This window comes from Sphaerodactylus townsendi, linkage group LG11, assembly GCF_021028975.2.
Source record: "Sphaerodactylus townsendi isolate TG3544 linkage group LG11, MPM_Stown_v2.3, whole genome shotgun sequence".
Taxonomy (NCBI): domain Eukaryota; kingdom Metazoa; phylum Chordata; class Lepidosauria; order Squamata; family Sphaerodactylidae; genus Sphaerodactylus; species Sphaerodactylus townsendi.
The window spans coordinates 1,400,423-1,414,359 of NC_059435.1; the positions used below are offsets into that span (position 1 = coordinate 1,400,423).

Here is a 13,937-nt window from a genome sequence, read left to right on the forward strand (position 1 = left end):
GGTTACAAGAATCAGTTTTGCTCCTTTGGTCAAGCTTTGGTTGGATGTAAACTGTGTCCTTGGGAATAAGGAAGAGAGGAATCGAAAGCTCTCACACTAAGGCAAGCTCTTCCTTTAAGGACTGAGAAGCAACTAGGGGTTCCAACCTCCAGGTGGGGTCTGGAGATCTTCCCCTATTACATTGCATCTGCAGACAACCAAGATCAGTTTCCCTGGAGAAAATGGCCGCTTTGGAAGGTAGACTCTGTGTCACGACACTCTGCTGCAGGTCCTCCCCAAACCCAGCCCTCCCCAGGTCCCACCCCCCAAAACTCCAGGAATTTCCCACGCAGAGTTGGCACCCCTGGTAGCAACAGAGATAAGATCAGCCAGGCTGAGGCCAAGGAACCCTGGCTGGCAGCAGAGTGGATTTCAGGGGAGAAGGAACCTGGACAGCTTCAAAGGGGGCTTCCGGGAAACAGAACTCTAGGCCAAGGGAAGGCCCCCAACTTCATGCAGTGAAAGAAACGGTTCCACACACTGTCAGGAGGGGGGAAACCCCCCCCCCCCCGGCACATTTTCCCTTCTGTGTAACTCTTTGAGGTAGAAGAATCCATTTTCTTGTGAACTTGGCAAACCCTTGATTTACAGTATTTCAGAGATCGTTCACGTTCTCTAACCCCATGAGGATGTGGTCAGTGGGGCACCATGATTGAAATTCAACTAACTTTTAATCTCTCTTCAGGTTGCTCGTCAACTTGGTTAAATGCAAGCCAACCATCACAGGGGAACAACTGAAGGCTATCATCACCGATTTTTATGGATTAGTGGGCAAATGCTGCCAAGCTGAAAACCACGAGCAATGCTTTCAAGAAGAGGTATGCTTAAAAAAAGGAACAACAATCCAGTGTATATGTTTCCTTAAAAGGCAGTCTGTCCCATGGGATTCGAATGAGGACATAGGGAGCCCCACCCCCACAATGCTATTCAACACTCATTCAACTTCTACTTTTTAAAAAAGACTCCAGTTCTAAGCCATTGCTCATTAAGCAAAACATTGGCCTGCTTACCTTTTGCACTGGCAAACAAGTACACGGAAATAGGGATGCCTGTTCGAGTGCTGCGCTTACCTTGTTCTGTGGCAATCAGAAGTGAGCTGATCACCAGCAGTGTCCTATTTGGCACCAAGTGAATACCTGCTAAGCAGGTTTGCATCATCTTTTCAAAACTGCACATGAACTAAAATGCTACCAACCCAGCCATTAACACCTCTAAGGACTATGGGCCACTCCCCACTCCCCATAAGCCGCGGGGTCACCTCTTTAAAAGACAAGAGGAGGATGGACGTTCCCCATGTCACCAGCGCCCACTGCGCAGCTGCCCTTAATTTGCCGCTCTCCCACCTCCTTGTCGCGCGGCAAATTAGGTCCTCTGCAAAGAGCAACATTTTCAAAAACCCCGCGGGTGCCATGAGGGGGTGGGGAACCTCGGCTGTTTACGCGCGGCTGATTTGCTCTGATCCGCAGCTTCCGGCCAATCAGGAAACAGGAACCGCCATTTTGTTTAGGGAGAGTGTCCCCGTCAGAAAGTGCTCGGAAATTGAGACGTGTGCACAACAAGACGTGCCAACATTGCTCTTTTTTGCTCTTTTTTGCTCGAGCTCCACGGTTTTGCAGCTTGGCAAAGTGCTGCTGAGCACAGGGTTGTCGGCGGTGTGAACCGAAACCGATTTTTACTTTCGTTTTTCTGCCCAAGCTATTTGCAACGGGTAGTGACGTCAGCATGTGCAGACGTCTCAAAACAATGCGTTCAGCTTATCCAAACCAACTTTTCGGGTCAGCCAATCAAAATGGAGCCCCGCCTTCGGCTGGCTGCAACTCCCACGTGTAAATGATGCACACGCGTGCCAGCCAATCAGAACGCTCGATTGCCTCTTTGACTCCTGATGTGGAACCCCGCGCTATTTCCTGAATGGAAAATGAGTGGGGAACAAATGTCTCCATGGTCAAAAGCCACGGAGGCTTTTCTACGAGGGGTCGCTGCGGGGTTGCACTCAGATGAGGTAAGTGGGGAGTGGCCCAAACTGTTGAATGAACACTGAACAGTTTGTAGTAGCAAGCCTTTACAGGCATAGACAACAGTACAACAATAGTAAAAAAAACTGATTAAAAGACATGTACAGTACAGGAAATAAATGTTAAGTGGAGGGAAATCTACTGGCATTTAGTAATTTCCAGAAGAAAGTCTGCCACTATCATACAGAGAGAAGGATCAGAATTGTCCAGCAAGTAGTGTAATCTAAATAAATCAGGGAGATCGGGTAAATGTAAAGGAGTAAGATTCACATACTTGGATCTGATTTCCTTGAATCTGAAACAGTGTAGTAATTGTTGGGCCAGAGATTCAATTGAGCCATCATAACACGGGCACAATCTATTAGCCTTTTCTTGCTTGTTAAATCTGCCCTGTAACAAGGCAGAAGGCATAACATTAAACCTGGCGAGCATTATGGCTCTCCTTTGAGCAGGGTTTATTAAACAGTACAGGTAGTGTGCCAAGTGGCCCTGTTCAAATGGGAGAGAAAAATACAGGGGGGAGCACATTTTCTTGGCTGCGGTGATTAGGGTAGAGAACTCTCTATCCAATAGTTGACCTTTTAATTTTCTATAGGCTTCTGAATAGGACAAAGGGCAAAGTGAATCCACTGACAGTCCAATAGAAGCCATCTTTTCTTCGATTATGGAAAACCAGGGGTTGGAATGGGTGTCAGAGAGCAGATGGTGGACCAGGGAATTACAGTCCGAGAGAAAATGAATTTGCAGCCAGAATCTAAAAGCCCTCAGCCAAGCGGCTGATTCCAAGGAGTTTTGACCTAACTCCAGACAAAGGGCTGCATAGGGCACGCAATTTGGGAGTCCAGTTATCTTGTGAAAAAAATTGGATTGAAGGGAATTCAAGGAGTGGTTAATAGTTTGAACCCAAATTGGGACTCCATGAAGCAATCTCGAGGCGACGTTGGCATTGAAAAATTTGAGGAAAGGAGGGATAAAGGAGTGGCCACAGCTGTAGGAGAAACGTAGTAATGCTGACATACTATTAGATGTATCTAGGAGAGCGGTCTTCCTATGGGTTGCCCATGAAAGGTTATAGGAGAACTGAACAGTTTGATTAAAAAAACAACACTACATTTTATTTATATCTGATTTACATGATTTTAACATTTACCTGTCTATGCATCTCCCCACATATTTAGAGGGATTTGTTTGCACTTTTTCAATAATAGGCAATTGCTGCTGCACAATCCCATTCTAACCATCTATTATTGTGATCTACCAGCATCTCTTGGTCCTCACCTGGATGACCCCAGATCTTGTCAGATCTCAGAAGCCCTTGTTACTAATTGGATGGGAGGTCTGCAGGGAATACCAGGGTGATGCCATGGAGGCAGGCAACGGTTAGCCGCCTCTGCACATCTCTTGCCTTGAAAACCCTGTTGGGTCACTATATGTCAGCTGTGACTTGACAGCGCGCACACGCACACGCACACACACACACAAACCCCAGAATGTTTTCATTGCCTGCTTTTATTTTTTAAATGAAGTCTATGAGGAAAACGGCACTTTGAGCCAACTGATGGTTGGAATGCGCGTACACATTAATAAAATAGCAATAGTCATTTAAAAAAAACCTCAGTTGGATGAAAATCAACCTGTTTAGGGGCCTATCATCCAATGGGGAGGGGGGATTTCATGCTGGGATCAACTGCAGTGCCACTCATAGCCTTGATATCAGCCCAGCCTCATGAAGCAGAACAAGGGTAAGATGGATGCCAGCCTTCATTCAAGAATTAAGCAAGAGTCTGCCTGGCACGTGACATCCCCCACCCCCCCCCCCACCCCGCAAATGAAGAAAGCAGAGTTTGAGAAAACTCTGTTGAGAAAACTCAGCAATGAAGGAATAAGAGGGGAAGTCCTCCTATGGATTAAAAACTGGTTGAGGAACAGGAAACAAAGGGTGGGTATAAATGGGAAATTCTCACAATGGAGAGATGTAGGGAGTGGTGTCCCCCAAGGATCCGTTTTGGGACCAGTGCGCTTTAACCTATTCATAAATGACCTGGAAGTAGGGGTGGGTAGCGTGGTGGCCAAGTTTTCAGACGATACCAAATTATGTAGGGTGGTGAGAACCACAAAGGATTGCGAAGAGCTCCAAGCAGACCTTGATAAATTAGGTGAGTGGGCTAAGAAATGGCAAATGCAGTTCAATGTAGCAAAATGTAAAGTGATGCACATAGGGGCAAAAAATCCAAACTTCACATACATGCTACAAGGGTCAGCGCTATCAGTCACAGACCAGGAAAGGGATTTGGGCGTCTTAGTTGATAGTTCCATGGGAATGTCAACTCAATGCATGGCAGCTGTGAAAAAAGCAAACTCTATGCTGGGGATAATTAGGAAAGGAGTTGATAATAAAACTGCAAGGATTGTCATGCCCTTATATAAAGCTGTGGTGCGACCGCACTTGGAGTACTGTGTTCAGTTCTAGTTGCCACATCTCAAAAAGGATATCGAAGAGATAGAAAAAGTGCAGAGAAGGGCAACGAGGATGATTGAAGGATTGGAGCACCTTCCTTATGAGGAGAGGCTGCAGCGTTTGGGACTCTTTAGTTTGGAGAGGAGACGTCTGCGGGGGGATATGATTGAAGTCTATAAAATTATGCATGGGGTAGAAAATGTTGACAGAGAGACATTTTTCTCTCTTTCTCACAATACTAGAACCAGGGGGCATCCATTGAAAATGCTGGGGGGAAGAATTAGGACTAATAAAAGGAAACACTTCTTCACACAACATGTGATTGGTGTTTGGAATATGCTGCCACAGGAGGTGGTGATGGCCACTAACCTGGATAGCTTTAAAAGGGGCTTGGACAGATTGATGGAGGAGAAGTCAATCTATGGCTACCAATCTTGATCCTCCTTGATCTGAGATTGCAAATGCCTTAGGAGACCAGGTGCTCAGGAGCAGCAGCCGCAGAAGGCCATTGCTTTCACATCCTGCATGTGAGCTCCCAAAGGCGCCTGGTGGGCCACTGCAAGTAGCAGAATGCTGGACTAGATGGACTCTGGTCTGATCCAGCAGGCTAGTTCTTATGTTCTTATGTTCTTAGTTTCAGACCATGCCCAGCTACTCATAATCTTGAGAAAGCAGACTTGGCTGTGGTCTTGCAAAGGTCCCTGCCCTAATCTCATCGGAGACCCTCCTGTGCTGCCCTGCACCCTTTCCCCTGGCATCAACCGTCTCAGCAATCTCCTGTTTGGCTATTAAGGGTCATCAAACTTCCTGAGTTTCTTTGCTTTTAATCTCATCAGCACTGCCAAAAACTCATCAAGTCTTGGGCAAGTTGAATCTCGACTCAGTCCCAACATGCCTGGGAATGGAGCTTAGTGTTGCCATCACTGCCAGAGGGTCAGTTTTCCCTGTGTCTGGAGCCCCCAAGTCCACAATTCTTTGCACTTAGGCCTTCCTCCTTGCACCCATCATTGCTCCCTATAAGAAATACTGACCATTTCTCTCGGTCTCTCCCGGACTTCTTCCCTTATTTCTTAGGCCTCCTAATTCCGTGTGCTGTGAACTTTAATTATTTTGACCCCTTAATAAAATTGTAACCACTTTTGCCTCAGTCCTGGTTCTGAGCGATTCTCTGGGGGAACTGATTTCGGTAGACCCAGGTAAATTTCGTTGTGCTGTAAACAACGATAATAAAATGCTTATGCTTATAGATCTGCTATCCACATCTTACATAGCTGGTCTGCCTCTGATTCTCCTCACTTGCTGCAGGCCCTTGTGTTGCGGGGCTCTTAATTTCCATGATGGCCCCCAGACACGCTGCTAGGAGAGGAGGGGAAGGCAAGGCACGGTCTGCTCTGCTGCTCCCTCCCCCCCACAGTCTTTTCGAGGGTTGCCAGCCCTTCTTCTGCAATCTATCCTCTCAAACACAGAGTGATGCGCAGCCACCCCAGGCAGGGCTCTCGGCGCGGGGCGCAGGGACTGTGGCTCAAAACAATGTATTTCTGCTTGGGTGCAGCATTTGGGAAGTACGTTCACTAACCTCTGGGTGGGTCTGAATTTCTCCCAAAATTATAACTGATGTTTGGAGGGGGGACTCTATCCCATCCCATCCCTAACCCAAACTCTGCCCGCCCCAGACTTCACCCCCAAATTTCTAGGAATTACTTAAGTAGGAGTTGGCAACTCTATTTGGAATTATAAAATGGCAGTTTACATGGGCCGATCCATAGTTATGTTTTAACAGGGTACTTCCTAGAACTTAACTGAAAATCATGACAGCTAATCGAATCTGCCAGATTAAATGATCTGCTGGAGAGATGTGTCTGGCTCATCTTTCACCTGCAACGTCTGAGTGTCTCTTTTCTTTTAGGGTCCAAAACTGATTGAACGGGCTCAAGCTGCATTGAACTGAAAAGGTAAGCTAAAAATTCAGACGCTGTTGTTCCTGAGACACTCTCGTTGCTTGCCCCAGTGCCCTATGCTACTGGGCAGTGGAAATGGATAGAAAAACATTATTGCACTGTACCAGTGGGTTGCCATGATCTTTGTGCTTTCTTGAACTACCAATATTCATTTTTTTAAGTAAGTCTTTTTCATTGCAGAGATAAAAAGGCAGGGAGATACTTTTCCCTTGAATAAAGAAAGCTGTGAATTCAAGAAGAGTGAGCACATCGCAGCAATCCCATATCGTCCAGTCTGTCAGTGAAGCTTGGCCTCCGCAGCCTTGCTTCCTGTGTCTGGGCCTTCAGAGGGGAGGGGGATGGCAACCAGAGACAAAGCTCTTCCAGCAATGGCCCCTCGCCTCTGGAATGTCCTTTCCCTGCAGCCTTTCCTGGTGCCTCTGCGGGGCTTTCTTTTTGCACCAGGCAAAATTTTTCTGTACACTCAGGCTCTTAATTAAGCAGTTGATCTTTTAACACCATTTTAGTAGTGTGCATTTAGCCTGAAGCGGTCTGTTTTTATCATCTCAGATGATTCCCTATATTGCTGGGGAGGTATCGCTGGAGCCTTAATTAACGTTATTGTTGCATTGACTTCATAATCATAGAGTTGGGAAAGACCACAAGGATTATCCAGTCCAACCCCCTGCCCTGCAGGAAGACACAGTCAAAGAACTCCTGACGGATGGCCACCCAGCCTCCATTCAAAAATCTCCAAAGAAGGAGACACCACCGCATTGCTCTCTCGAACAGCCCTGACTGTCAGGAAGTTCTTCCTAATGTTTAGGTGGGATATCTTTTCCTGCCCCTTGAATCCATTACTCTTTGTCATTGCCCATTACTCTTTGTCCTACTCTCTCACACAGCAGAAACCAAGCTTGCTCCCTCTTCAACGTGACATCCCTTCAAATGTTTAAGCATGGCTGTCATGTCACACCTTAGGCTTCACTTCTCTGGACTAAACATGCCCAGCTCTCTAAATCTCTCCTCGTAGGGCATGGATTTCAGACCTTTTACCATTTTGCTCTCTTCTGGACAGGCTCCAGCTTGTCAATATCCTTTTTCAATTGTGGTTGTCAATATGCTAGTTGAATTTTATTCACTAGCAGAATTTTATTCACTAGCATACCCTTTTGAATGTAATTTTGTTAGTTTTGACCCAGCTTTTTAAACTTTCAAGATCATTTTGAATTCTGAGTCTTCCTAATTTGATGTCATCTGCAAATGTGATTAGCATGTCCTCTATGCCATCATCCAAATCTATATATATAAAAAGCAAACAGTGACTTTGTTAGTCACTCCCTAACGCCGAAACGGCTGGACGGATTGCCCCCGAATTTTCACATGACGTTCCTCCCTGTTGCGGGCAGGTAATCAGACCTTCAAATCGCCGAAAGTCCATACCTGAGCCAGGTAAAACTTCTTTTTCCTGGCGCACCAGGCCATGAAGCTGGCTGTGTTTAACTGTCACCCTTAGAATGTTCGTGCAGCCTGTCTGTCTGTGGCCTGAGGGCTTAGGATGTTCGCGCAGATGGGCAGAGATGAGCAGTGAAAACAGTAAATAGGTAACACTGTTAGGTAATACAAGTGGAAGTGAAACACATACACACTTTGCCATGTGAGACGTCAGGTGGGGTTCCCCCCCTCACACGCAGGTAACTTTCACTCTCTGTGCCTCACCCACTGCTACCACACAACACACATCCACTTCATCCTCACACACCTCACTCTGCCCTCCCTCACATCCAACCACCACTTACCCACTTCCTCACCCATATTCGCCACAGCTCTCTTTTACTAAAGGTGAGCTGGAGTTTGCCTTTTTCTTCTAAGAAAATCCGTGGGGTGGGGGCAAACCTACACTACCTGCTCTGCTTCTTTTGCACATGGCCCTTTACGAACCCAGGGAGCTGGCCTCGATCTGAGCGCCTCACCACCCAGCCTCTGCTGCCTGACTGGGATAGCCTGCTTGCCCCAGTTCTGCCTTCCCCAAGCCAGGACTGTGCGTGTCAACCAGCCTCATGGACAGCGGGATTCGCACTCTGGACAGTTCCATTGTGGAATGGAAAGGGTTACCTTGTACTAAAAAAACAAGACAGCACCATATAATGATGTGCATTGAAAAGGGAAAGAGGGATTCCATTTGACCACCCCAAAAGGCTATGCTGCGGATCATTGGACCTGCATGGACATCTGTGTGGGTTGCAGGCTGTGATGAGAAGGACAATTGCCACAGCAACGCATGGCTGGGCCCCGCTAGTCATTTATAAAAATATTGAATAGCTCTGGGCCCAGGACAAAACCTTGGGGCACCCAATAGTCAGTTCTCTCTAGGAAGAAGATGTGCTATTGATGAGCAACCTTTGGGTTCAGTCAATCATCTATTTACAAATCCATCTAATAGCATTGTCAAGCTTTTTTTGGCAAGAATATCATGGGGGACCATTTCAAAGGTCTTACTAAAATCAAAGTATGCTTCATCCACAGTATTTTCCTTCATTTACCAAACTGGCCACTCAATCAAAAACAAAAGAGAGAGATAAGATCAGTCTGGCCTGACCTTATTTTGAAAAAACCCTGTTGACTTTTAGTGATCACAATATTCCCTTCTAATTGCTTACAGACTGTCTGTTTAATGATCTGCTCTAGAAATATTAATGTCAGGCTGACTGGGTGGTTATTATTCAAGACTTCTTTTTTCCCCATTTTGAAGATGAAGACATTTGCTGTCCTCCAGTCTGTTGGGGCTTCTCCAGTTCTCCAGGAATCATGGAAGCTTATTTCCAGAGGTCCTGAGATTACTTCTGCCAGTTCTTTTATTTTCTGCCTTTGGATGTAGTTAATCAGGCCCTGGAGACTTGAATTCATTCACAGTAATCAGATATTCCAGTTCTAGCCATCTATTCTGTGCCAGATTTCCCCTACAGTATCATTTATGCCATTTTCCCCAGGTTGAGCACCATTTTCCTTTCAGAAGAAGACTGAGATGAAGAAGGCATTGAGTAGTTCTGCCTTTTACCCATCCCTTGTTAGCATTTTGCCATCTTCTCTACCAGGTGATCCTACCATTTCTTGTAATTCCATTTACTACAGACATAACCAAAGAAGTTTTTTTCTATTGTTTTTAACCTCTCTGAGCTCATTCTGCGCTTTAGCTTTTCTGACTTTCTTCCTACATGGGTTGGCTATTTGTTTGAATTCCTCTTTGGTGATTTCCCCCCTTTTCCATTTCCTTTACATGTCCATTTTAAATCTTAGCTCAGTTGAAAGTTCATTAGACATTCATCCTGGTTCCTTTAGACACCTCCCATTCTTCCTCCTCATTGGAACTGTTTGCAATTGTACTTTTAGTATCTCACTTTTAAGAAACTCCCATCAATTGTGCACTCTTTTAGTGTAATTAACGATGGGATCACACCCAGTAAGTTCACTGAAATCAGCTTTCTTAAAATCTAGAATGCGTGTGTGGCCACATTTGCTTAGCCTTCCTGCGAAGCTTTAAAAACTCCAGCAGAACATGGTAATTCCCACCTAAGGATCCCACCCTTATCACCAGGTCACCACTATTGGTTAGAATCAGATCTAAAATAGCTTATCCCCCTCTGGAAATGAAAGTGTCTGCAAGGGAAGTGACGGATTTGTGGGACTTTATGGCCTTGGCAGAGGGGAAGGGGAAGAACGTCAAATCAGTTTTGTAGCTTTAAACTCACAGGATGATCCCCGGTCCTTGTACTTCTATGTGCCATATTCTTCCAAATGTCCACTTCCCATGTTTGGGAACTGCCCTCCTCCTCAGAAACATCCCCTGTCGGTTCCTCATCCAGCATTTGAATAAAGTGGGGATCAGTGCTCACAGTACAACCCAATAGAAATCACACTGAAGAAGGCTCTCAGCCAGAGGCGTAGCTGGGCCAGAGTGCGCCCAGTGCTCACTCTGTGTTTTCTGCGATGCCCTGCCCCTCTCCCCCCTCCCCCACTTACCTTATTGAAACAGTGCAGGCTGGAGAAGCGGCCTGTTCCCTTCAGGCTGAAAATGGAGTGGTGGGAACTACACTTCCCAGGAGACCTTGGGGCTCACAAGTAGTTCCCACCAGGCCATTTTCAGCCTGAAGGGAACAGGCCGCTTCTCCAGCCTGCACTGTTTCAATAAGGTAAGTGTGTGTGTGGGTGTCACGGGGGGGCTGGGGGCGATTTTCCACAACACGCCCCCCCTCCCCCTGGTAGCTCTGCCTCTGCTCGCAGCAATTGCTATCTGCTGTCAGGTGGCCTTGTTATAAGTATAATAAGTGTCCAAAACTGCAAACAATGCAAAAGTACCACAAGGAGCTCCTCTTCCAAGAGGGCAACCAACTTGCACTCGCTGCAGGTGTAGTTACCAAAATCCTCTGGCAAGAAAACAAACATCCCACAGCTGTTGCAGGCAAAGGCAGCAACACCCTCAACCATCCATATTCAGTAGTCCCAAATAGGTACTGAAACAGAACTGTGGGCCTCCCTCACAAAGGTTTCCCATTAAAATCCCCACAAATGCTTGTTGGCCGTCTAAGCTCAGATTTTCAAACCTGACCAAATGTCTACCTCACAAAATGAGGGCCAAAATAAATGTGATAGAAGCACACAAGCGTATAGTGTGCCTATTCACCTCTAAAGGGGACTGTGGTTTCTGGTTCTTTTGGCAGACAAGGAGCCCTGAGCTCTGTTGTTCGAAGAGCTTTTCCTGTATCCTGGCTCATTTCTATTAGCAGGACAGGACTGGGAACAACACTGCTTCAAACAGGGAAGGGCAGTGGGGGAGTAGAGTTCAGGTTACTCACCTGCCCTACATATCAGTGCACCTGGATTCCCCCGCCCCTTCCAGGTCAGCCTCGAGAGAGGGCTGCTAGTGGACCTGCTGCTGCATCTGTTCGCAAAGAGAAAGGATAGTTAAAATTTTATGCCGCAGCCCAGCGAGGTGTCTTTTTTCCTCCCAGTTTTCCAGCTTCTCAAAAAAATATAATCTCCGAATCAGGGATGTGGGTTTTGGGTGTCAAGTTACTGTGTCCAAGCGACCAGGAGGACAGAGTTTTATTCACATTAATTTAACTGGTTGCTTCCAGGTAAAAAATTTTCTGTACCTTTGCTTCCAAACTGGAGAGATCTGTTTATTGGAACATCCACATGACCCAATGAGTCACTTTACTTTCTATTTCGCCCCATCCTCAGCCCTCTTTTCTCAGACCTGCTTGGCCATGCTCTTTTTGAAAAGGATGCCGACCACAGACATTATCACACCATCAGGCTGGGACAGGCCATGTTTTCAAAGGTCCCACCCATATAGACCCCTTTGTCTTTCAGGCGGCCCCTCGTGGCTAGTTACAAAAAAACCTAGCAGTTACTATTTTACGACCACCACCACGCCTTTTCAGGTGACTTGCATGACAACATCCCTTTGCCAACACACAGGTCTCTACGTTCACGGCAGCAATGAATGAAAAATTAAGACTCCTAATGTGTGGTTTCTGCCTAAGCATCCAGTTAATAATAATCTAGTTAATCAGGTAAACCAGTTCACTGATTACAGAGTCACACCGAACATCTAGTTCAACCCCTGCTCAATGCAGGGTTAGTCTAGCATTCCGGACAAGTGTCCCTCCATCCAGCTGCAAGGCATCTGACGGTGCTGCTGAATTTGTCTTACTGTAGTTTTTTCCCTAATTTCCAGCCAGTACCTTCCCACCTGTAATTTGCACCCATTATTGTAAATCTTGTCGAAGGCTTTCACGGCCAGAATCACTGGGGTGCTGTGTGGTTTCCAGGCTGTATGGCCGTGTTCTAGCAGCATTCTCTCCTGACGTTTCGCCTGCATCTGTGGCTGGCATCTTCAGAGGATCTGAAGATGCTTGTTGGCCTTCAGATCCTCTGAAGATGCCAGCCACAGATGCAGGCGAAACGTCAGGAGAGAATGCTGCTAGAACACGGCCATACAGCCCGGAAACCACACAGCACCCCATTGTAAATCTTATCCTCTGCTTCCAACAGGAACAGTTCCCTCTTCTCTTCTAAGTGACAGCCTTTCAAATAGTTAAAGAGTGCAATCATCCACCCCCCGCCCACCTCCTCTTCTCCAGGCTGAACACCCCCAAGTCCCTCAACCTTTCCTTGTAGGCCCTGGATCCAGACCCTGGATCATCCTTGTTGCTCTGTGAGGGTAACAATAATTGTTTACAGTCATGTAATAATCATCTGTAGTTAATGCATCTGAAGTTATGCTGCAGAAATTGAAATGCTCCTTCCCACTAGACCAGTGGTGGCAAACCTTTGGCACTCCAGATGTTATGGACTACAATTCCCATCAGCCCCTACAATTGGCCATGCTGGCAGGGGCTGATGGGAATTGTAGTCCATAACATCTGGAGTGCCAAAGGTTCGCCACCACGGCACTAGACCTTTTATTTGTATTGCCTTTTATGTAGCATCTAAAAGTTAAATTTGATTGAAAACAGAATGGCTTTCAGAATAATTTGCATTACCAAAGTACTTCACAGCACAGCAGGGACCCCCGTCACATTTCCATTGTGCAGGAGGCTGGCACTCCTCTGTCCCGCCTCCCCCATTTACGTCGAACGACCGCAGATCCTAATGAATTGGCCATTAGAAGTTCATTTCTCTTCTCCAAAGTGTTTTGCTTGTTATCTTCAGATCACATTCACGTACCTGTTCGAGTAACAGTTTGCTGTTTCTGCTGTTTTCACCTCCTTCTAGTTGTGCAACGGAAGACACTGTGTGGGAGCAAAGCCCAGCGGGCGCCGTCGCTCTCCCGTACGTATCCATTTCCTGATTCAAAGGGAATGAAGTTATTATTGCTGTAACCATCTCTCATGATAATGAATAAAGCTTTTAAGATAAAATGTCCCCTTGTTGAAACTCACTAACTGGAGCTAGAATATGTTCCGTGGGGGGAGGGGGGGGATTGGTGTGAAGTGGGGGATCTGCCAGAAAAGGCACCACTGGAGCCACCAGAATGTAGTCCGGAGCTGCTGATATGTTGCCCCCATCCCTACGCACCACTCCTCCATGCTCTGGCAGGTTAGGAAATACCAAGACACGTTGAGGGCAGGCTTTGGGGAGGGAAGGGACCTCAGCAGGGTATGGTGTCAAAGAGGTCACCTACCAGAACGACCACTTGCTCCAGGTGAACTGATCCCCGTAGCCTGGAGATCAATTGTAATTGCAGGTGGTTGGTAAGCCTACGTGAAAGAGCTGCTGCTGGTCTGAGCAGAGAAGGCCGGCCTTGGTGGGCCAAGGCACTGATTCCGTGCATGTTCCCGTGGGGGCCGGGAGGCTGAAGGCCCCTTTCCCCTCTCAGAGTACTGACAATCCTCTGGAAGAAACAGGCACCACAGCAGAGGAGTCCCCCAGCGGCACACGTGCCGGTGGGCCAGGTGAAGAGTCCCCCACTCCCCAAACACA

At 46.8% G+C, this 13,937-nt stretch overlaps 1 protein-coding gene across 1 annotated transcript in view; it reads left to right on the top strand.

Annotated features, from left to right (window-relative positions):
• Positions 1-13,375, top strand: part of LOC125441026 (albumin-like) — a 43,184-nt gene extending 29,809 nt beyond the window's left edge. Inside the window, exons 14-16 of the mRNA XM_048511281.1 lie at positions 725-857; positions 6,419-6,464; positions 13,230-13,375. Of these exons, the coding sequence (XP_048367238.1) occupies positions 725-857; positions 6,419-6,460 (175 nt within the window). The 3' untranslated portion in view covers positions 6,461-6,464; positions 13,230-13,375. The remainder of the gene's footprint in view (positions 1-724; positions 858-6,418; positions 6,465-13,229) is intronic.
• Positions 13,376-13,937: the final 562 nt, after the last annotated feature.